The following is a 26,270-nucleotide window of genomic DNA, read 5'->3' on the forward strand; positions in this document are numbered from 1 at the left end:
CTAACCCTTCCATCATGTCGTTCACATATACCAAAAATAGCACTGGTCCTAGGACCGACCCCTGTGGGACCCCGCTCGTCACAGGTGCCCACTGTGTGTGTGTGTGTGTGTGTGTGTGTGTGTGTGTGTGTTAGGTGGTCATAGAGTTTTGTGAATATCTTGGTTACAGTGATTTTAGTAGATTTGAGATGGGTGATGAGATGCATTTGTGGATGTGAAATGTGATTTTTGTGTGTGTTCAGAAGAGATGTGTTGGGAGATGGGGGAGTGGATGTGAAGAAATGTGGATGAGATGGAGAGGGGTATGGGGAGGGTTGTATTAGAAATTTAATGAAATATGGGGGGGGGGATTTTACTGAAAATAAAGGTAATGTGCGAATATTTTAAAAAGAAATTATAGAAGTGAAAAGTTATGATATATTGGAAAAGAATAGAGGGTGTAGAAACATGTCGCAGTAGTTGGGTAGTGAGATGATTAGTTGTTGTGAGTATATTATCAATTTATGTGGATACAAGGAGATGGGTATGGAGAGGATTTTATTGGAATTTTAGTAATGTAGGGAGGAATGTGTATTACATTTTAAGATTCAATAAAAAGATGGGGAAAAATTTGTATCGAAAAAATTGTGAATAAATTGCTAAGTGATGAGGGTTGTGGGTATTATTGTCGAACTAGAGATATCGAAAAAGATGTTATAAGTGGGTTGTTGTTGTGACTTTTTCTGATGAAATTAGTTAAAACGAGAAAAAATTGTGGGTTGTGGGGTGTTGTGGGTTGTGGGTGTTGTGGGTTGTGGGTGTTGTCGAACTAGAGATACCGAAAAGATGTTATAAGTGGGTTGTTGTGGGTGATGTGGGTTGTGGGTGTTGTGGGTTGTGGGTGTTGTGGGATGTGGGTGTTGTGGGATGTGGGTATTGTTGTCGAACTAGAGATATCGAAAAAGATGTTATAAGTGGGTTGATGTGACTTTTTCTGATGAAATTAGTTAAAACGAGAAAAAAATTGTGGGTTGTGAGTGTTGTGGGTGTTGTTGTCGAACTAGAGATACCGAAAAGATGTTGTAAGTTGTGGGTTGTTGTTTGTGTTGTGGGGTGATGTGGGTTGTGGGTGTTGTGGGGTGTGGGTGATGTGGGTTGTGGGTGTTGTGGGTTGTGGGTGTTGTGGGTTGTGGGTGTTGAGGGTGATGTCGAAATAGAGATGCTGAAAAGTGATTATAAGTTGTGGGTTGTTGTTGTGGGTGTTGTGGGTTGTGGGTGTTGTGGGATGTGGGTGCTGTTGTCGAACTAGAGATACCGAAAAGATGTTATAAGTGGGTTGTTGTTGTGACTTTTTCTGATGAAATTAGTTAAAACGAGAAAAAATTGTGGGTTGTGGGTGTTGTGGGTTGTGGGTGTTGTGGGTTGTGGGTACTGTTGTCGAACTAGAGATATCAAAAAAGTTGTTATAAGTGGGTTGTTGTTGTGGGTGTTTTGGGTTGTGAGTGTTGTGGGTTGTGGGTGTTGTGGGATGTAGGTGTTGTTGTCGAACTATAGATACCGAAAAGATGTTATAAGTGGGTTGTTGTTATGGGTTGTGGGTGTTGTGGGTTGTGGGTGTTGTGGGATGTGGGTGTTGTTGTCGAACTAGAGATGCTGAAAAGTGTTTATAAGTTGTGGGTTGTTGTTGTGACTTTTTCTGATGAAATTAGTTAAAACGAGAAAAAATGTGGGTTTTGGGTGTTGTGGGTTGTGGGTATTGTTGTCGAACTAGAGATATCAAAAAAGTTGTTATAAGTGGGTTGTTGTTGTGGGTGTTTTGGGTTGTGGGTGTTGTTGTCGAACTAGAGATGCTGAAAAGTGTTTATAAGTTGTGGGTTGTTGTTGTGCCTTTTTCTGATAAAATTAGTTAAAACGAGAAAAAATTGTGGGTTGTGGGTGATGTGGGTTGTGGGTGTTGTGGAATGTGGGTGTTGTGGGATGTGGGTGTTGTTGTCGAACTAGAGATGCTGAAAAGTGTTTAAAAGTTGTGGGTTGTTGTTGTGTCTTTTTCTGATAAAATTAGTTAAAAAGAGAAAAAATTGTGGGTTGTGGGATGTGGGTGTTGTGGGATGTGGGTGTCGTGGGATGTGGGTGTTGTTGACGAACTAGAGATACCGAAAAAGAAGTGATTCTGTTATAAGTGTTCGTGTGTGTTTGGATTGTGTTCATGTTTTTTGCACTCATGTTATATCTTAGTTGGAGGTGAGTGGGATCATAGAAATTGGTAATCGTCTTGGTTATAGTGATTTGAGGGGATTTGTGTGAAAATGGGTGTTAGTCTGTTATGTTGATCTTAGTTTATGGTGATTTTGGTGGTGTTTTGACTGTATTCAGTGGTGTTTTAGTAGTATTCAGTGGTGTATTTGGGAGTAGTCAAAATGATATTTTGGAAGTGTTTCAGTGTTGTTTGGAAATGTTCAAAGGTATTTTTGTGAGTATTCAAATGATTTATGAGAGTGTTTTGAAGGTGTTCAAAGTAAAGTGAGGTGTGTGTGCGCATTAACTTCGTAATATGTAAAATTGTGACTAGTGAATTTATGAAAAAGTGGTTATAAGTTGTAAGTGTTGTGGTGACTTTTTCTGATTAAATAGTTAAAACGAGAAAAATTGTGGGTTATCAGTGAAAATTGTGAGGTGTTGGTGGGAGTGTAAGGGTTTGGGAGGGAGGGGAGAAGGAGAGAGAGAAGGTTACTTCGTGGGGAGTGACCTGAGATGAAATAGTTAAAACGAGAAAAATGTCTAGACTTGTGTTGTATTTTGTAAAGAAATTGTGTATTGTTGTGGGTATTAACGAAAAAATGTGGAATTATTTGGGTTATCTTGGGTTAAGAGTGAAAATGTGTTCCCTGTGTTGTATATGAAATGCATTGGTTGTATAATAAATAGTGTTATCCTGCATTTTAAGTTAATGTCTGCTCGACAAGATTCAGCCTGTGTGTGCGGTCTTGACGTGACGTCACTGGCATAGGGGGAAGTCGACAAGATTCAGCCTGTATGTGTGAGGTCATCACGTGACGTCACTGACCACCGAGTAAACACAGGTGGGGTGACGTCACACTTGTTTAGACCTGTAGTAAGAGAAAGTACCATGCCCCATAGGAGGAGTTCATTTGAATGCTTACCCCCAGAGGGGAGAATCCAAAAACTTGATCCAAGGAGATGGAGTCTTGGTATTATCGAGAAAACTTGATCCAAGGAGATGGAGTCTTTGTATTATCGAGAAAACCTTGATCCAAGGAGATGGAGGAGGAATATTTTGGGGTGAAAGTGGGAGTCCATTTTGAATGCTTACCCCCAGAGGGGGGAATCCAAAAAACTTGATCCGAGGTGATCATAAGAAAATGAAATTCAAACAAAAAAAATTGGGATGGGGGTGAAAGTGGGAGAGGGAACCTCAAAAATTTGATCCGAGGAGATCATAAGAAAATTAAATTAAAAAAAAAAATAAAAAAAAAATCGAAAAAAAAATTCGGGGCGCGGGGGCGATCCGGAGGATGCTGCAGAAGGTGCAGCAGAAGGCGCGGGCGAGCGCGAGGGCGCGGGCGCGAGGACGGGCGCGAGGGTGCGGCGGGCAGGCTCGAGGGCAGGGGCGGGTGGGGGGCGCGGGTGGGGGGAGTGTGGGTGGGGGTCGTGGGTGGGGTGGTCTCGAAGGCGAGGTGGTCTCGAGGGCGAGGTGGTCTCGAGGGCGAGGTGGTCTCGAGGGTGAGGGCGAGGTTAAGGTCATTAGCATATAGGTGTGAAAAGCAGTCTGCTCAGGAAAGGGAGCCCCTCAGGAAAAGGAGCCACTCAGAAGCAGCCTTTTTCAGGAGGAGCCACTCAGGAAGAGACCGCTCTGTAGGAGCCACTGAGCCGCCTTCAGCACTACTTTATATATATATATATATATATATATATATATATATATATATATAGAGATATATATATATATATATATATATGTATATATATGTATATGCAATAAGATCACAGTAAACAGGTGATTTCAAAATATGCAAAACAACCACTCTGAAAGAATACAGAAATTCCAAGCGCTTTTGTGACTACTCACATTATCAAGGAACTATGAAAGTAAAGCATCCAAGGAAGCTATATGAGGGGTCTGGCCAGCACCTCACTATCAGATCCCACAACGGTTAAACACATGACGTGCGCCGACCCAACTTGGATAGGTCCTTTGCACAACTCACCCACAAACTATTCTACCCTAGAAAATTTAAAAATTATTATTTGTCCAGTGTATTATTAAATTCTTCCCAAATTCTATTAATTATAAATGGATCTAATTTATATAAACCAAAGGAAATATTCATATTATTGTCAAAACTGCTTTTTATGAAACAAGATTCAATTATATTCCTGTCGACTAAAAACAACAGACATAGCCCCACTCCACAAAGGGGGCAGTAAAGCAACAGCAAAGAACTACAGACCAATAGCACTAACATCCCATATCATAAAAATCTTTGAAAGGGTCCTAAGAAGCAAGATCACCACCCATCTAGAAACCCATCAGTTACACAACCCAGGGCAACATGGGTTTAGAACAGGTCGCTCCTGTCTGTCTCAACTATTGGACCACTACGACAAGGTCCTAAATGCACTAGAAGACAAAAAGAATGCAGATGTAATATATACAAACTTTGCAAAAGCCTTCGACAAGTGTGACCATGGCGTAATAGAGCACAAAATGCGTGCTAAAGGAATAACAGGAAAAGTCGGTCGATGGATCTATAATTTCCTCACTAACAGAACACAGAGAGTAGTCGTCAACAGAGTAAAGTCCGAGGCAGCTACGGTGAAAAGCTCTGTTCCACAAGGCACAGTACTCGCTCCCATCTTGTTCCTCATCCTTATATCCGACATAGACAAGGATGTCAGCCACAGCACCGTGTCTTCCTTTGCAGATGACACCCGAATCTGCATGACAGTGTCTTCCATTGCAGACACTGCAAAGCTCCAGGCAGACATCAACCAAATCTTTCAGTGGGCTGAAGAAAACAATATGAAGTTCAACGATGAGAAATTTCAATTACTCAGATATGGTAAACATGAGGAAATTAAATCTTCATCAGAGTACAAAACAAATTCTGGCCACAAAATAGAGCGAAACACCAACGTCAAAGACCTGGGAGTGATCATGTCGGAGGATCTCACCTTCAAGGACCATAACATTGTATCAATCGCATCTGCTAGAAAAATGACAGGATGGATAATGAGAACCTTCAAAACTAGGGAGGCCAAGCCCATGATGACACTCTTCAGGTCACTTGTTCTATCTAGGCTGGAATATTGCTGCACACTAACAGCACCTTTCAAGGCAGGTGAAATTGCCGACCTAGAAAATGTACAGAGAACTTTCACAGCGCGCATAACGGAGATAAAACACCTCAATTATTGGGAGCGCTTGAGGTTCCTAAACCTGTATTCCCTGGAACGCAGGAGGGAGAGATACATGATTATATACACCTGGAAAATCCTAGAGGGACTAGTACCGAACTTGCACACGAAAATCACCCACTACGAAAGCAAAAGACTTGGCAGACGATGCACCATCCCCCCAATGAAAAGCAGGGGTGTCACTAGCACGTTAAGAGACCATACAATAAGTGTCAGGGGCCCGAGACTGTTCAACTGCCTCCCAGCACACATAAGGGGGATTACCAACAGACCCCTGGCAGTCTTCAAGCTGGCACTGGACAAGCACCTAAAGTCAGTTCCGGATCAGCCGGGCTGAGGCTCGTATGTTGGTTTGCGTGCAGCCAGCAGCAACAGCCTGGTTGATCAGGCTCTGATCCACCAGGAGGCCTGGTCTCAGACCGGGCCGCGGGGGCGTTGACCCCCGGAACTCTCTCCAGGTAAACTCCAGGTATATTCCTGTCGACCATGGACTTGCTTGATACTACTTTCTCAACTTTTTGAAAATCAATTGGATGGTTAAAATCTCTTACATGAATAAATAGAGCATTGGAATCTTGTCCAGTTCTAATGCTATATTTATGTTGTTTTAATCTTAGTTCGAGATTTTTACCAGTTTGACCGTAATAAACTTTATCGCAAATTTTACAAGGAATCTTATAGACACATCCATCAGCATTTTGGGGGGAATTCTTTATCAAAAGTTTTTTTACTGTATCAAGATTTTTGAATACAACTTTAATATTAAAAGTCTTAAGAAGAGAAGGCATATCAACCAAGTTTTCATGGTAAGGGAGAACCAACAAATTTTTAGTTGAATAAGGCTGGTTGTCCCTTTTTGGATTGTAAAATGTATTTCTAGCAACTTTAAAAGATTTATCAATTACATTTCTTGGGTATTTTAAATCATTACCTATTTCATAAATTTTGGATATTTCCTCATCTATGAACTCAGGACTACAAATTCGTAAAGCTCTGAAAAACATTGATGAGAAAACAGACAGTTTGACTCTATCTTGAAGCGAAGAATAATAGTGGACACAGGAACAGTTATTTGTAGGTTTTCTGTAAATTTTAAATTTGAATTCATTATTACCCTTAATAATTAAAACATCTAGAAAAGGCAATGAGTTATTTTCTTCAAACTCAACAGTAAAGTTTATAGAATGGACTAAGCTATTTAATTTTCCAAGGAAATGGTGTATATCTACATTTTTGGGCATAAAACACAAAATATCATCAACATATCTGAACCATTTAGCTCTATTAGGGAGGATTGTGTTAAGCAACCTTGTTTCAAAAAATTCCATGTATAGGTTACTAAGAACAGGTGAAAGAGGATTTCCCATTGCCATACCAAACTTCTGAGTGTAAAACTTATCATTAAATACAAATTTTGCATCAACAACGCAAAGTTTAATAAGTTTAATGATAGTAGGAACTGGCAATGGTAAATCATAGTTAACGATATGTTGATGATATTTTGTCTTATGCCCAAAAATGTAGATATACACCATTTCCTTGGAAAATTAAATAGCTTAGCCCATTCTATAAACTTTACTGTTGAGTTTGAAGAAAATAACTCATTGCCTTTTCTAGATGTTTTAATTATTAAGGGTAATAATGAATTCAAAATTAAAATTTACAAAAAACCTACAAATAACTGTTCCTATGTCCACTATTATTCCTCGCATCAAGATAGAGTCAAACTGTCTGTTTTCTCATCAATGTTTTTGAGAGCTTTACGAATTTGTAGTCCTGAGTTTATAGATGAGGAAATATCCAAAATTTATGAAATAGGTAATGATTTAAAATACCCAAGAAATGTAATTGATAAATCTTTTAAAGTTGCTAGAAGTACTTTTTACAATCCAAAAAGGGACAAGCAGCCTTATTCAACTAAAAATATGTTGGTTCTCCCTTACCATGAAAACTTGGTTGATATGCCTTCCCTTCTTAAGACTTTTAATATTAAAGTTGTATTCAAAAATCTTGATACAGTAAAAAAACTTTTGATAAAGAATTCCCCCCAAAATGCTGATGGATGTGTCTATAAGATTCCTTGTAAAATTTGCGATAAAGTTTATTACGGTCAAACTGGTAAAAATCTCGAACTAAGATTAAAACAACATAAATATAGCATTAGAACTGGACAAGATTCCAATGCTCTATTTATTCATGTAAGAGATTTTAACCATCCAATTGATTTTCAAGAAGTTGAGAAAGTAGTATCAAGCAAGTCCATGGTCGACAGGAATATAATTGAATCTTGTTTCATAAAAAGCAGTTTTGACAATAATATGAATATTTCCTTTGGTTTATATAAATTAGATCCATTTATAATTAATAGAATTTGGGAAGAATTTAATAATACACTGGACAAATAATAATTTTTAAATTTTCTTGGGTAGAATAGTTTGTGGGTGAGTTGTGCAAAGGACCTATCCAAGTTGGGTCGGCGCGCGTCATGTGTTTAACCGTTGTGGGATCTGATAGTGAGGTGCTGGCCAGACCCCTTATATAGCTTCCTTGGATGCTTTACTTTCATAGTTCCTTGATAATGTGAGTAGTCACAAAAGCGCTTGGAATTTCTCTATTCTTTCAGAGTGGTTGTTTTGCATATATATATATATATATATATATATATATATATATATATATATATATATATATATATATATATATATATATATATATATATATATATATATGCATACATGCGAGACAAGTCACGGGGGGGGAGGGGTTCGAAATATTTAGCTGAAATACTTTCACACTTCTCAGTGCGTCATCAGGAGCTATGCAGTGAAGGAGTGAGGGGGAGTTTTCTCAGAGTAGCGCAGTGCAGGTTAGACACCTGCCGCTGCGTCTCTCCGAATGTTGAGCCAACAGTTTGGTGCCACCCGCACTACTACCATTCCAGCATCACTACCATTCTCACACCACTACCATTCCTAAGTATTGTCTACCAGTCTTCTCCGTACCGATTAATATGCCTTATTTGGGAATCTACAGCATTCTGATAATATTTATAGGATCCAAATTTCTTCATCTAATATCTTTTAACGCCACTACCAATGTTACCACGTAATCTTGTGTACCTGTCAATGTATGGTACAGTAACAGCTAACCGCGTTATGTAACCATATACAACTGACGTAGCATGATGTTTTGGTGTGTATACACAGGTCGAGCGTCTCCAGTCCATCATGAAACCACCTGGTATAATGAGCAATCCTGTGATTTTGTATAGCATTGCTGTTTAAGATTGTGTACAATAGACTCTACTAAATAGCTATCGAGCTTGTGCAACTACTGTAACTTTATGGAATAATCAAGACGCATGAACCAGAGTACCCAATCCGTCCTATCATAAGTTCAGTAGATTCAGCAGCGATGTAACCTATCTAAATGGTTGGTCAAACTTCTAACCCCCATGGTCAGTGGCATCAAGGATGAACATATTAAAAATAATGAAAGGCTCCAGAAATTAAATGTCCCACATGACCTTACCCTAGTGAGCTTTGATGTCTCAGCTCTGTTCGCCAAAGTACCTGTCCCTGACTTGCTTTCGTACCTTAAAGAGGAGGTAGAAAACTTTCCCATACCCTACCCCATGCACATAATCGAATTGATAAAAATTTGTGTTACTGATTGCAAATTAGTGTTGTAAGGGAAACACTGCGCTCAAAAATAAAGCATGGCAATGGGAAATCCCTTCAGCCCCTTACTCAGTAACTTGCATGTGGAATTCTATGAGACTAGACTTCCTAAAGACATATTCCAAGATAAAGCTAGTTTGTTAAGATAAGTAGATGTTGTTTGCCTATGGCCTAGGGATCAGAACATTGATGAGTTCCTCCCTAGACTCCACGGTCTAGTACCTACAATTAAGTTCACAACAGAAAATGAAATAAACAACACTCCGTCATTCCTAGATGTTTAAATCCATCGGGTTAATAGAAAATTCAAGTTTACAGTTTACTGGAAGTCCACCAATCTGTCGTCATACATTCACTATTCTATTCACAAATCAAGGGGTAAAAAGGAGTGTGTTCCTGAAAATGTTCTTGAGAGCCTTGTGCATCTGCAGTCCAGAGTATTTAGAGGATGAAATCAGCAAGATATTCAACATAGCCACAAAAGTGAGGCTATGAGTTCTGGTTAGCAGTAATCTAAAACCAAGACAACAGTGCATTAGTGTTCGCGATAAAGCTAACTGAATTCTTGGCTTCATATCTAAAAGTATAAATAATAGAAGTCCTCAGGTTGTTCTTCAACTCTATATATCCTTGGTTAGGCCTCATTTAGATTATGCTGCACAGTTCTGATCACCGTATTACAGAATGGATATAAATGCACTGGAAAACGTACAGAGGAGGATGACAAAGTTGATCCCATGTATCAGAAATCTTCCCTATGAGGATAGTCTGAGGGCTATGATCGAGGTGTATAAATGGACAACAGGAATAAATAAAGGGGATGTAAATAGCGTGCTGAAAATTTCCAGCTAAGACAGGACTCGCAGCAATGGTTTCAAGTTGGAAAAATTCAGATTCAGGAAGGATATAAGAAAGCACTGGTTTGGTAATAGAGTCGTGGATGAGTGGAACAAACTCCTGAGTACAGTTATAGAGGCTAAAACTTTGTGTAGTTTTAAAAATAGGTTAAATACATGAGTGGATGTGGGTGGGTGTGAGTTGGACCTGACTAGCCTGTGCTACTAGGTCTGATGCCGTGCTCCTTCCATAAGTGGAACTGACCTGACTAGGTGGGTCATTGGGCTAATCCAGAAGGGGGTGGGACATGGACCTCCTTTGCATGGGTCAGTAGGCCTGCTGCAGTGTTCCTTCTTTCTTATGTTCTTATGTTCTTATACTAGGGATTTTTCGAGAAGGTACTAATGTCAGCAAGACTGACTTTCTACAGGACAACCTAAGGAAGTGATTCTCAGGAAAATGTAATAGTTTTACCATACAATGAAAACCTGGTCTGCCTGCGTGAGGCATTAAAAATGGTCAGTATAAACTATGCTTTCAAAAACACTGGGACTGTGAAACAAAGGCTGATTAAAAACAAACCCTCCAACAAAGTTGATGGAGTTTACAAGGTACCTTATACTCAGTGTCCTCTCTCATATATTGGTCAAACAGGCAAACTAATGGAAACCAGAATAGTCCAACATAAATACTCAATCAGGACAGGACCAGTGTCGAACACTATCTTTAACCACGTTAGTTCCTGCAATCACCCAATGGGGTGGGCTGCTGCCCAGATTATTGTACCTAACAGTTCTGTCATAGAAACATAATTGAATCTTCTATCTTGAAACATGACAGGAATACCGTATATAACTCAAATTATGGGTTATAAAGCTCGATAGCTATTTAGTAGAGTGTACTGAATACAATTTTAAACAACAGTGCTATATAAAATCACAGGATTGATAATTTTACCAGGTGGTTTCATGATGGATTGGTAACTCTCGATCGTGTATATGCAACAAAGCAACATGCTACATCAGTTGTGTATGGTTATATAAATCGGTTAGCTGTTATTGTACCATACATTGACAGGCACAAAGAATTACATGATAGCATAGGTAGGGGTTGAAGGGCAGTATAAATTTGGATCAGAGAATTATCGGAAAGGTATAGAAGATTCCGAAGGCATGTTAACCAACTCTAAGAAGTTAGTAGACAATATTTAGGAAGGGATACTTCTGAGTACCTCTGAGAATATTCGAGTACCATGGAAGAGGACATTTAAATAGATAAAAAGCACATTCTGTTCCTTTCTTTCATTAATTAAAAAGGTTACTCAGAAAAATAGCAATCCATATATATATATATATATATATATATATATATATATATATATATATATATATATATATATATATATATATATATATATATATATACATATATATTATCACACTGGCCGATTCCCACCAAGGCAGGGTGGCCCGAAAAAGAAAAACTTTCACCATCATTCGCTCCATCACTGTCTTGCCAGAAGGGTGCTTTACACTACAGTTTTTAAACTGCAACATTAACACCCCTCCTTCAGAGTGCAGGCACTGTACTTCCCATCTCCAGGACTCAAGTCCGGCCTGCCGGTTTCCCTGAACCCCTTCATAAATGTTACTTTGCTCACACTCCAACAGCACGTCAAGTATTAAAAACCATTTGTCTCCATTCACTCCTATCAAACACGCTCATGCATACCTGCTGGAAGTCCAAGCCCCTCGCACACAAAACCTCCTTTACCCCCTCTCTCCAACCTTTCCTAGGCCGACCCTACCCCGCCTTCCTTCCACTACAGACTGATACACTCTTGAAGTCATTCTGTTTCGCTCCATTCTCTCTACATGTCCGAACCACCTCAACAACCCTTCCTCAGCCCTCTGGACAACAGTTTTGGTAATCCCGCACCTCCTCCTAACTTCCAAACTACGAATTCTCTGCATTATATTCACACCACACATTGCCCTCAGACATGACATCTCCACTGCCTCCAGCCTTCTCCTCGCTGCAACATTCATCACCCATGCTTCACACCCATATATGAGCGTTGGTAAAACTATACTCTCATACATTCCCCTCTTTGCCTCCAAGGACAAAGTTCTTTGTCTCCACAGACTCCTAAGTGCACCACTCACTCTTTTTCCCTCATCAATTCTATGATTCACCTCATCTTTCATAGACCCATCTGCTGACACGTCCACTCCCAAATATCTGAATACATTCACCTCCTCCATACTCTCTCCCTCCAATCTGATATCCAATCTTTCATCACCTAATCTTTTTGTTATCCTCATAACCTTACTCTTTCCTGTATTCACTTTCAATTTTCTTCTTTTGCACACCCTACCAAATTCATCCACCAATCTCTGCAACTTCTCTTCAGAATCTCCCAAGAGCACAGTGTCATCAGCAAAGAGCAGCTGTGACAACTCCCACTTTGTGTGTGATTCTTTATCTTTTAACTCCACGCCTCTTGTCAAGACCCTCGTATTTACTTCTCTTACAACCCCATCTATAAATATATTAAACCACCACGGTGACATCACACATCCTTGTCTAAGGCCTACTTTTACTGGGAAATAATTTCTCTCTTTCCTACATACTCTAACTTGAGCCTCACTATCCTCGTAAAAACTCTTCACTGCTTTCAGTAACCTACCTCCTACACCATACACTAGCAACATCTGCCACATTGCCCCCCTATCCACCCTGTCATTCGCCTTTTCCAAATCCATAAATGCCACAAAGACCTCTTTAGCCTTATCTAAATACTGTTCACTTATATGTTTCACTGTAAACACCTGGTCCACACACCCCCTACCTTTCCTAAAGCCTCCTTGTTCATCTGCTATCCTATTCTCCGTCTTACTCTTAATTCTTTCAATAATAACTCTACCATACACTTTTCCAGGTATACTCAGCAGACTTATCCCCCTATAATTTTTGCACTCTCTTTTATCCCCTTTGCCTTTATACAAAGGAACTATGCATGCTCTCTGCCAATCCCTAGGTACCTTGCCCTCTTCCATACATTTATTAAATAATTGCACCAACCACTCCAAAACTATATCCCCACCTGCTTTTAACATTTCTATCTTTATCCCATCAATCCCGGCTGCCTTACCCCCTTTCATTTTACCTACTGCCTCACGAACTTCCCCCACACTCACAACTGGCTCTTCCTCACTCCTACAAGATGTTATTCCTGCTTGCCCTATACACGAAATCACAGCTTCCCTATCTTCATCAACATTTAACAATTCCTCAAAATATTCCCTCCATCTTCCCAATACCTCTAACTCTCCATTTAATAACTCTCCTCTCCTATTTTTAACTGACAAATCGATTTGTTCTCTAGGCTTTCTTAACTTGTTAATCTCACTCCAAAACTTTTTCTTATTTTCAACAAAATTTGTTGATAACATCTCACCCACTCTCTCATTTGCTCTCTTTTTACATTGCTTCACCACTCTCTTAACCTCTCTCTTTTTCTCCATATACTCTTCCCTCCTTGCATCACTTCTACTTTGTAAAAACTTCTCATATGCTAACTTTTTCTCCCTTACTACGCTCTTTACATCATCATTCCACCAATCGCTCCTCTTCCCTCCCGCACCCACTTTCCTGTAACCACAAACTTCTGCTGAACACTCTAACACTACATTTTTAAACCTACCCCATACCTCTTCGACCCCATTGCCTATGCTCTCATTAGCCCATCTGTCCTTCAATAGCTGTTTATATCTTACCCTAACTGCCTCCTCTTTCAGTTTATAAACCTTCAATCTCTCTCTTCCCTGATGCTTCTATTCTCCTTGTATCCCATCTACCTTTTACTCTCAGTGTAGCTACAACTAGAAAGTGATCTGATATATCTGTGGCCCCTCTATAAACATGTACATCCTGAAGTCTACTCAACAGTCTTTTATCAACTAATACATAATCCAACAAACTACTGTCATTTCGCCCTACATCATATCTTGTATACTTATTTATCCTCTTTTTCTTAAAATATGTATTACCTCTAACTAAACCCCTTTTTATACAAAGTTCAATCAAAGGGCTCCCATTATCATTTACACCTGGCATCCCAAACTTACCTACCACACCCTCTCTAAAAGTTTCTCCTACTTTAGCATTCAGGTCCCCTACCACAATTACTCTCTCACTTGGTTCAAAGGCTCCTATACATTCACTTAACATCTCCCAAAATCTCTCTCTCTCTCCTCTGCATTCCTCTCTTCTCCAGGTGCATACACGCTTATTATGACCCACTTCTCGCATCCAACCTTTACTTTAATCCACATAATTCTTGAATTTACACATTCATATTCTCTTTTCTCCTTCCATAACTGATCATTTAACATTACTGCTACCCCTTCCTTTGCTCTAACTCTCTCAGATACTCCAGATTTAATCCCATTTATTTCCCCCCACTGAAACTCTCCTACCCCCTTCAGCTTTGTTTCGCTTAGGGCCAGGACATCCAACTTCTTTTCATTCATAACATCAGCAATCATCTGTTTCTTGTCATCCGCACTACATCCACGCACATTTAAGCATCCCAGTTTTATAAAGTTTTTATTCTTCTCTTTTTTAGTGTCTACAGGAGAAGGGGTTACTAGCCCATTGCTCCCGGCATTTTAGTCGCCTTTTAGTCGCATTTTAGTCGACAAAAGTGTTAGTAGGAGTAGCAAGATATCCCTGTTATCTAGCGTGTTTATGAGACAGAAAAAGAAACCAGCAATCCTACCATCATGCAAAACAGTTACAGGTTTCTGTTTCACAGTCATCTGGCAGGACGGTAGTACTTCCCTGGGTGGTTGCTGTCTACCAACCTACTATATATATATATATATATATATATATATATATATATATATATATACATATATATATACATATATATATATATATATATATATATATATATATATATATATATATATATATATATATATTACATATATATATATATATATATATATATATATATATATATATATTATATATATATATATATATATATATATATATATATATATATATATATATTTATATATATATATATATATATATATATATATATATATATATGTATATATATATGTATATATATATATATATATATATATTATCCAATGAGAAAAATATTTTCTCAAATCACATGACTTGTTATAAGTGGCTAGAAAAAGCTTGGGGCTGGCTATTATATCTTCTAATTTCATGCAAGACATCTCAGAAACCCTCCTACCCAATATGGGGAGTAGAGGGATGGTGGTGGTGTGGGGATGGCACCGACCGTTGACCACATTCTGAGAGAAGCTGTGACCAGTGACACACCCGCACTACGCTACTCTGAGAACACTGCCCCTACATTAGTTGCTCTCTTGCAACATTGCATAGCTCCAGATGATGCACTGAGATGTGTGAAAGTACTTCAGCTAATGATTTCCACCCCCGTGGTTTGTTTTACACAGTTAAGATTAAGATCGCTAGTGTGCGATTGTTCACACACACACACACACACACACACATATATATATATATATATATATATATATATATATATATATATATATATAAATATATATATATATATATATATAAATAAATATATATATATATAAATATATATATATAATATATATATATATATATATATATATATATATATATATATATATATATATATATATATATATATATATATATATATATATATATATATATATATATATATATATACATGACAATTTTCTTATTATTTATTTTAGTAATTATTATTCTAAAGAAAAATTGGAAAGGTTAGTGGACGAATTTGGGAATGTGTATAAAGAAAAGAGTAAGTTGATGAAGGTATCAAATAATTTAGATATAGAAAAATTGGATATCAAATTGGGGAGGAGGAGTATGGAAGAAGTGAATGTTTTCAGATATTTGGGAGTTGACGTGTCAGCAGATGGATTTATGACGGATGAGGTTAATCATAGAATTGATGAAGGAAAAAAGGTGAGTGGTGCATTGAGGTATATGTGGAGGCAAAAAACGTTATCTATGGAGGCAAAGAAGGGAATGTATGGAAGTATAGTAGTACCAACACTCTTATATGGGTGTGAAGCTTGGGTTGTGAATGCTGCAGCGAGGAGGCAGTTGGAGGCAGTGGAGATGTCCTGTCTAAGGGCAATGTGTTGTGTGAATATTATGCAGAAAATTCGGAGTGCAGAAATTAGGAGAAGGCGTGGAGTTAACAAAAGTATTAGTCAGAGGGCTGAAGAGGGGTTGTTGAGGTGGTTTGGTCATTCAGAGAGAATGGATCAAAGTAGAATGACATGGAGAGTGTATAAATCTGTAGGGAAAGGAAGGCGGGGTAGGGGTCGTCCTCGTAAAGGTTGGAGGGAGGGGGTACAGGAGGTTTTGTGGGCGAGGGGCTTGGACTTCCAGCAAGCGGGCATGAGCATGTTAGATAGGAGTGGAGACGAATGGTATTTGGGACCTGACGAACTGTTGGAATGTGAGCAGGTTAATATGTAGTGAAGGGATTCAGGGAAACCGGTTATTTTATATAGCCAGACTTGAGTCCTGGAAATGGGAAGTACAATGCCTGCACTCTAAAGGAGGGGTTTGGGATATGGCGGTTTGGAGGGATATATTGTGTATTTTTATACGTATATACTTCTAAGCTGTTGTATTCTGAGCACCTCTGTAAAAACAGTGATTATGTGCGAGTGAGGTGAAAGTGTTGAATGAAGTTGAAAGTATTTTCTTTTTGGGGATTTTCTTTCTTTTCGGGTCACCCTGCCTCCGTGGGAGACGGCCGACTTGTCAAAAAAAAAAACAGTATGTGTATATATATATATATATATATATATATATATATATATATATATATATATATATATATATATATATATATATATATATATATATATATATATGTCGTGCCGAATATGTAAAACTGGTCAATTAGCAAGAACTCATTTAAAATTAAGTCCTTTCTGAAATTTTCTTTTATACGTTTAAAGATATATTTTTTTCATTAATGTTAATGTAAAAAAAATTAATTTTGCACCAAAAGAATCTTAGAAAACTTACCTAACCTTATTATAACAAGAACAATTTATTTTAGCCTAACCCAACTAAATATATTTTAGATTTATTTACAGTAATTTAATACTAAACAAACACAGTGAAATATATTTTTTTCACTTGTCCTATATGGCAAGATGAGCGTTGCTATTTAAGCCAAGATCACAAGTTCTGCCTATTCGGCACGACATATATATATATGTATATATATATGCTAAAAGGTCCATCCTTGCTGGGTCATCTCCTCCTCTCTCTCATGTAGTTCTCCATTTTCTGGTCATCCAAGTCGCTCCAGGTTTAACCAGTCAAAATCCTTGTTGATGAAATCCCCCTGAACCAGAAATTTTGTTCTGCTCATGTGTGGCCCTTTTGGCCACCTTAGCTAGTGTGTCCATCATTATTGCTCTGTTGCTTACATTATACTTCTGTCTTGGCCTCCTGCTATTCCATGGTGGGTTGTACATCACTACATTCCCACCTTGGGACCCCAGTCTGAAGTGTTCCTATTATGTATTTTCTTGCCTCTGTCCATTCCTCTCAACTTCTCAAAACTTCACTGGGCTCTGATGAGCAGTAGAACTCTCCCTTTCCCCTCTGCTCCCTTTATCTTTCATCAGGATGTGATATTCGGTTGGAACGATTGCATCTGTTATCCCCATGAGATTTGTTTGCATGAGAGCTATGGTGACTGGGGATACCTTCGTACCACTCCTCACATTTTCATGTTATTCTGTGTAGGTGTCCAATACCTTCACTTTCTTTTCCAATACTGTATTCGTAAGGAGGGGGGGAGAGGATTTTTTTTTGTACAGGCTGGGAGTGAGTGACTGGGCAGGATTCTGTGAGAAGCTGCTGTTGACGTAGGGTTTGTGTGTAGAGGGAAGGGGTTGTGAGTGCAGAGTGTTGAATGTTTTGGATTATTGTGTATGGTTTCGGTGGGGTAGAAGGTAGTTGTAGGGGTAGCTCTGTAGTTGGTTGTATTCGCTGGTTCTCCCAAGTCTGGGCTTTGCTGCCTGTCTCTAGCTATATCTCTGTTTCTTGTCCCTTGCATCTCTGTTCTCTTTCTCGGTTTCTCTCATTTGTGTTTTGATGAGTTCTTATACATGATTTATGCTACAAGATCCTGTATTAAAAATGACACAAATTATTTGAATTTTTGATCGAAGAGGCAATTAATGACATTCCCATGCACTCTGCAACGGGCCCAGACTCATGGAACTCTGTGTTCATCAAGAACTGCAAGAAGCCCTTGTCACGTGCCTTCAGCATTCTATTCAGAGGGAGCATGGACACAGGGGTCATCCCACACTCACTAAAAACAAAAGACATGGCCCCACTCTACAAAGGTGGCAGAAAAACAATTGCAAGAACTACAGACCGATAGCACTAACATCCAATATCATAAAAATCTTTGAAAGGGTTCTAAAAAGCAAGATGGCCAACAACCAAGATATCCATTAGTTACACAACCCAGGGCAACACAAGTTTAGAACAGGTTGCTACTGCCTGTCCCAGCTACTGGTCCACTATGACAAGGTCCTGGATGCTTTGTAGGATAAACAAAATACAGTTGCAGTATACACACAATATGTGAAAGCCTTCGACAAGTGGGACCACCGTGTACTAGCGCACATAATGCGTGATAAAGGAATAATGGGAAAAGTTGGTAGATGAATCTACAACACAGAGTAATATTGAACACAGTAAAGTCTTAGGCAGTTACGGTGAAAAGCTCTGTTCCACAAGGCACAGTACTTGCTCCCATCCTATTCTTCATCCTCATATCTGACATAGACAGAGATGTAAACAATAGTTCAGTGTCTTCCTTTGCGAGTGACACCCGAATTGCCATGACAGTGTCCTCCATTGAAGACATCACAAGATTCCAAGCGGACATCAACCAAATGAACCAATGAAAAGAAATTTCATCTGCTCAGATATGGAAAACTTAAGGATATTAAAACTGTATCAAGGTATACAACAAATTCTAACCACACAAAAACTAGCATAAAGGACCTGGGAGTGATAATGTCAGAGGATCTCGCCTTCAAAGACCACAACAATGTATCTACCTCATTTGCTAGAAAAATGATGGATAATAAGAACATTCAAAATTAGGGACGCCAAACCTATGATGATTCTCTTCAAATTGCTTGTTCTTTCTAGGCTGGAATACTGCTGTACACTAACTGCTCTTCAAGGCAGGCGAAACTGCTGACCTAGAGATTGTACAGAGAACTTTCACAGCACACATAAGTACGATAAAGTTCCTAAATTGCTGGAAATAGTTGAAATCCCTTGATTTGTATTTCCTGGAATGCAGGCGAGAAACATACATGATAATATACACTTTGAAATTCCTAAAGGGATTAGTATTAAACTTGCACACGAAAATTACTCCCTATAAACGCAAAACACTCAGCATGAGATGCAATATTTCCTTAATGAAAAGCAAGGGTGCCAAGAGTAAGCTGAGAAACAACACAATAAGTGTCAGGGGCCCAAGACTGTTTAACTGCCTCCCAGCATACATAAAGGGGATTACCAGTAGATCCCTGGTTTGTCTTTAACAAGGTGCTGGAGAGGCACGTAAAGTCAGTACGTCTCCAGGTTCTTGGATCCCTGGTCTTCGTCAATGAGTCGGCTGAAGAAGTGGGGTAAGAGGGAAAAGTGAAGGTGGGATGGGTGTGGAAAGCAGGGCGAGATTTTGTGATAGGCTTCTGTGAGGCGTGGTAATCCTACTGTGAGGGGGGACTGTGGGTGTGGAGTATGGTATGTTTTAGGTTATTGTTTGGTTGGGCGGGGGGCTGAAGGTTGAGGGGGATGTTCTGTGTCTAGTCCTTTCAAGGCTATGCTTCCTTGCCTGTCTCTCCTTCCTGCCTTTGGTGTCTTTGTACTTTCTCAGTTGCTTCCGTTCCTTTGTTGTTCTGTCATAATGGAGGTATGTCTGGTGGAGTCTCTTAACCATTGTTTCTGCTGCATGATCCTGTTTCATACCATTTCTGTTGTGGTTGTCACTTTGACCGGACGAATTTTTCTCCTCGGCTACACCCTAGTCCAGTGGTATTCATTGCGCGGCTCGCGATGACTCAATTCACGGCTCTCGAAAAATATATAAATTAATTAATAAAAAAAAATATATAGAAAAATAATTTTTCAAGTAAGATACATATTTTCCTGAGGTGAGATGGAAGACGCAGTCACAGTAAGAGATAACATTCTAACATCCCTACCCTAGTCGTATAGAAATCATACGTGTCCACTACGGAAAACTGATCAGGGACACGTCTAGCTCTAGGCGTCGGTGGTCTCGCTGAATCAGTTGAGTTCAAGATTTCGGGGGAGACTGGACGTATTTCGTTACTCTTGGAGATTTGTGTTTGAAAATAGGCAACAGATATTTGAGACTGCGGCAACATATATGAAAGTAACGACTTAACTGTTGCTGCTTGTGGAAGCTAGCTGCGATGGGATAGTTTTACTTGAAACCAAAGTGCAGTCAAGTAGTGTCCGTTATGATGGATCGATTTGTGCTTAAACAAAAACGCAATAGTGATGAACAGCCATCCCAGACCCGACCAGTAGAAAAGGAGCATTAAGTAAGTGTGATCTTTATTTTGCTATTAATAACAAGATATGCAGGCTAATATTACCATGTCTAATTTTTCTCATTTACTAGATGGCACTAGCAGCTCAGTACTACTTAATTTAGTTGAGTTACGCTAACTTGCAGTAGCTGCGGCTCTCTCAATCAATGTGTTTAACCGAAGTGGCTCTCTTGCAAAAATTAGTGAATAACACTGCCCTAGTTTTTGGAAACTTGTCTCCTGAAACATGTCCTTCTCTCTTAATGAGAAAATGTTTTTAATCTCTGTTTTCTCCCCCCTGGATTGTTCATCTTATTGTTTAGCCTTTTCACCACACTTGTTCCATTGTGCTCTTAAGCCCTTTTGCCCATGATTTCTTCTCAAACCTATCCATGTGTGTGTGTGTGTACTCATTTATTTGTACTCACTTATTTGTGGTTGCAGGGGTCGATTCATTGCTCCTGGCACGCCTCTTCACTGATCGCTACTAGGTCACTCTCTCCTTGTGTGTGTGTGTGTGTGTGTGTGTGTGTGTGTGTGTGTGTGTGTGTGTGTGTGTGTGTGTGTGTGTGTGTGTGTGTGTGTTTGCGTGTGTGTGTGTCTATGTAATCATGTGGAGATATGGAGGATGTCTTCAACAGCCTGAGATAATCACCGAATAATTTTGCAGATTTTCTGAGTTAGAAAGTTTGTATTTACCACTTATACGAACCAAGTAATAACACTTTCCTTCTCCTGCGTCAGGTGAAGGCTTTACTGAAAAGAACGTGGGAGCGTCTTCAGGAGCGTCGAACCCCGCGGGGGGTGCGGGGACCAAAGGCTCTCCACAGCCGCAGCTTCTCTACCGTGCAGACAACTCTGCTAGACCCCAGTCCTGCCACCCGCCGCAACTCCTCCATCGTTTCCATTTGTGTTAGCAACCAGCCTTTTCGTCGCACCAGCAGCGGAGCAAATGCCAGCCAGTTACTGAGTCTCCATGGGTCCAGGAGCAGCATTGCACATCCGTCTCCCGTAGACAGTGGACGGGCTACAACCTCCCTTATGTCACCCAGACTAGTGGCAAGTGCATATGGACTGGAAAGCTCGGAACGATTTGGGTCATCCAAGAGTCCGGTACATAACTTAGACTCCAGTCCAATAGCAAGATCCCTAAGTCTCTTCGAAGAAGTCGAGGACGAGACGAAAAATGTGGAAATTAACAAGTTTCCCCAGCTTGAGCTAGCCACAAAAGCTGAAGAGAAAGTGCATCTGTCCCCTGTTGCAGTATTTAGAAACGATAATGTAAAGCCGTGTGTAAACATCATTGTAAACGGTCAGTTACAGGGACACAAGACCAGTGAAGATCAAGGTTATGAATCCTCTCACAATGTTGGTGCAGTTGACGAGTAAAGGTATTAAGACTAGTTTCTTCAGTGAAGGATATCCATGAAACTTTTCCGTGTAGGAGACGTCAAATATTTTCACATACAGTAAGTTATTATCAAGTCAAATTATTACCACGTCAATATTATTATCAAGTCAAAGTTTATTATGTGAACTTTCATCACGTACCTGTGTTTTGTGTCCACAACTTGAAATTAATATTTGACGTGTAATATAGATGTTCGTCCTTATCTCCGTCGTAAACATATCTACATTATCAGTCCTCCATAATGTTTAGTGCTCTAGAACGTCTGGGTTCTTCATCTGATCACATTTAATGGCTTTTATAGTGATATATAGAACTTGTGGAGCAACTCACCTAGCCATACTTCCCAGACCTGCATGAACCTCATCTCTTACTCCTGATACTCCTGTGAAATTATTCGTATAAACTTTAACTTATTTGTTATGATTATCAATCTTAGTTTTCACTTTTTATCTGGAAGGGTTTTCCTCACAATACCGTTGTCATTATAACGATAACTTTTATTACTCTGACAATTCTCACATTGTATTGATATTTCTCTATTACACAAATAATTCTTTCGTTATATAAGCAGTTTCTTCATTATACGAAAGATTCTCATATAAATGTTCTCATTAAACGGACAACTTTCATCATATATGTGAACATTGACTTTATTACATTATTATAATCACTTAACATCAATATAATGTTTGGCTTATATTTAGATGATGATTTTATATAAAAGTTGTTTTAGTTTCCATCAATAATCTCTACGAAACAGTTAATTGTGTTTGACAATAGCCAGGATAAAATTCTTCAATTACCTTACCAATACAGTAACTAACAGGTTTTTTTTCCAGCATTGGAGCTATTATGGTTGGATCAGGTTTTTTTTTCTGCAATTCTATGGTTGTCAAAAAAATTTTTACTGCACACGTGTAATGTAAAAAAGGCGCTGTTGATAAATAACTTTTTTATGGTTTAAATTCACTTATTTTTCAAATCTGACGTTCTAATTGTGACTTTGGTTCTAAATATCATCTCCAATTACTCGAAAGTTTCAATACTTTATGTAATAAAACACTAGGAGAGTAAATATTTTATTTCACGTTGTTTATAGATTTATTTCAACCGGTATTGTCAGAGGAATTTGCCAGACTTTCCAGCACATTTCCTGTACATTTATGTGTTCCTACTTTTCCTGTTTCCCGTCCGGAGCATTTCAAGAAAAGAGGCTTCGGGGTGAGGCCTTTTTTCCAGCTATGCTCAAATATGTTGTCATGTAAATAGGTAGAAAGTGCTTTAATACATTAACAGATTTGGTAAAAGTTATTCACAATGTAATTACATCTTGGAGCTAATTTTCCCAGTTTATGTACGTACGCATACACGCACACACACACATATATAGATATATATATATATATATATATATATATATAGATATATATATATATATATATATATATATATATATATAAATATATGCAAACCAACCACTCTGAAAGAATAGAGAAATTCCAAGCGCTTTCGTGACTACTCACATTATCAAGGAACTTGATAATGTGAGTAGTCACGAAAGCGCTTGGAATTTCTCTATTCTTTCAGAGTGGTTGTTTTGCATATTCTGAAATCACCTGTTTACTGTGATCTTATTGCGTATATATATATATATATATATGTATATATGTATATATAAATATATGTATATATATATATATATATATATATATATATGTATATATAAGAGAGTGGTGAAGCAATGTAAAAAGAGAGCAAATGAGAGAGTGGGTGAGATGTTATCAACAAATTTTGTTGAAAATAAGAAAAAGTTTTGGAGTGAGATTAACAAGTTAAGAAAGCCTAGAGAACAAATGGATTTGTCAGTTAAAAATAGGAGAGGAGAGTTATTAAATGGAGAGTTAGAGGTATTGGGAAGATGGAAGGAATATTTTGAGGAATTGTTAAATGTTGATGAAGATAGGGAAGCTGTGATTTCGTGTATAGGGCAAGGAGGAATAACATCTTGTAGGAGTGAGGAAGAGCCAGTTGTGAGTGTGGGGGAAGTTCGTGAGGCAGTAGGTAAAATGAAAGGGGGTAAGGCAGCCGGGATTGATGGGATAAAGATAGAAATGTTAAAAGCAGGTGGGGATATAGTTTTTGAGTGGTTGGTGCAATTATTTAATAAATGTATGGAAGAGGGTAAGGTACCTAGGGATTGGCAGAGAGCATGCATAGTTCCTTTGTATAAAGGCAAAGGGGATAAAAGAGAGTGCAAAAATTATAGGGGGATAAGTCTGTTGAGTGTACCTGGTAAAGTGTATGGTAGAGTTATAATTGAAAGAATTAAGAGTAAGACGGAGAATAGGATAGCAGATGAACAAGGAGGCTTTAGGAAAGGTAGGGGGTGTGTGGACCAGGTGTTTACAGTGAAACATATAAGTGAACAGTATTTAGATAAGGCTAAAGAGGTCTTTGTGGCATTTATGGATTTGGAAAAGGCATATGACAGGGTGGATAGGGGGGCAATGTGGCAGATGTTGCAAGTGTATAGTGTAGGAGGTAGGTTACTGAAAGCAGTGAAGAGTTTTTACGAGGATAGTGAGGCTCAAGTTAGAGTATGTAGGAAAGAGGGAAATTTTTTCCCAGTAAAAGTAGGCCTTAGACAAGGATGTGTGATGTCACCGTGGTTGTTTAATATATTTATAGATGGGGTTGTAAGAGAAGTAAATGCGAGGGTCTTGGCAAGAGGCGTGGAGTTAAAAGATAAAGAATCACACACAAAGTGGGAGTTGTCACAGCTGCTCTTTGCTGATGACACTGTGCTCTTGGGAGATTCTGAAGAGAAGTTGCAGAGATTGGTGGATGAATTTGGTAGGGTGTGCAAAAGAAGAAAATTAAAGGTGAATACAGGAAAGAGTAAGGTTATGAGGATAACAAAAAGATTAGGTGATGAAAGATTGAATATCAGATTGGAGGGAGAGAGTATGGAGGAGGTGAACGTATTCAGATATTTGGGAGTGGACGTGTCAGCGGATGGGTCTATGAAAGATGAGGTGAATCATAGAATTGATGAGGGAAAAAGAGTGAGTGGTGCACTTAGGAGTCTGTGGAGACAAAGAACTTTGTCCTTGGAGGCAAAGAGGGGAATGTATGAGAGTATAGTTTTACCAACGCTCTTATATGGGTGTGAAGCGTGGGTGATGAATGTTGCAGCGAGGAGAAGGCTGGAGGCAGTGGAGATGTCATGTCTGAGGGCAATGTGTGGTGTGAATATAATGCAGAGAATTCGTAGTTTGGAAGTTAGGAGGAGGTGCGGGATTACCAAAACTGTTGTCCAGAGGGCTGAGGAAGGGTTGTTGAGGTGGTTCGGACATGTAGAGAGAATGGAGCGAAACAGAATGACTTCAAGAGTGTATCAGTCTGTAGTGGAAGGAAGGCGGGGTAGGGGTCGGCCTAGGAAGGGTTGGAGGGAGGGGGTAAAGGAGGTTTTGTGTGCGAGGGGCTTGGACTTCCAGCAGGCATGCGTGAGCGTGTTTGATAGGAGTGAATGGAGACAAATGGTTTTTAATACTTGACGTGCTGTTGGAGTGTGAGCAAAGTAACATTTATGAAGGGATTCAGGGAAACCGGCAGGCCGGACTTGAGTCCTGGAGATGGGAAGTACAGTGCCTGCACTCTGAAGGAGGGGTGTTAATGTTGCAGTTTAAAAACTGTAGTGTAAAGCATCCTTCTGGCAAGACAGTGATGGAGTGAATGATGGTGAAAGTTTTTCTTTTTCGGGCCACCCTGCCTTGGTGGGAATCGGCCGGTGTGATAATAAAAAAAAAATAATAATAATAATATATATATATATATATATATATATATATATATATATATATATATATATATATATACAGTAGACCGTTATTTAACACGTTAGTTACGTTCCTGAAAGCACCGTGTTAGGTAAAATCGTGTTAGTTGAACTGAAGAACTTATGGGAAAAATAGAGTTGCCTTCCTGAGAGCCCCAAAAAAAGCCAAAAAACTTTTTTTTTTTCAAGCCTCCACATCTTACAAAAATAAAAGTGAATATATAATTGTAGTTCATTGTTATGATGTATTATGTTGTTTTTACTGCTTAAAACTACAAATGTAACAAAAATAATAGCCTTTCTTAAATTGTGGATGCTGGTGTTTGTGGATGATTGTGAAGAGAGTGGAGAGTTATGTTGTGGTGCTACTGGGCTGAGGTGGA

The 26,270-nt window shown here is 38.9% G+C and overlaps 1 protein-coding gene across 1 annotated transcript in view; it reads left to right on the forward strand.

Moving 5' to 3' along the window:
• Nucleotides 1–23,413, forward strand: part of LOC128698149 (uncharacterized) — a 428,958-nt gene extending 405,545 nt beyond the window's left edge. The window contains exon 12 of the mRNA XM_070098535.1: nt 21,383–23,413. Within this exon, the coding sequence (XP_069954636.1) occupies nt 21,383–22,027 (645 nt within the window). The 3' untranslated portion in view covers nt 22,028–23,413. The remainder of the gene's footprint in view (nt 1–21,382) is intronic.
• The last annotated feature ends 2,857 nt before the right edge of the window (nt 23,414–26,270 follow it).

Source organism: Cherax quadricarinatus, chromosome 63, assembly GCF_038502225.1.
Source record: "Cherax quadricarinatus isolate ZL_2023a chromosome 63, ASM3850222v1, whole genome shotgun sequence".
Taxonomy (NCBI): Eukaryota; Metazoa; Arthropoda; class Malacostraca; order Decapoda; family Parastacidae; genus Cherax; species Cherax quadricarinatus.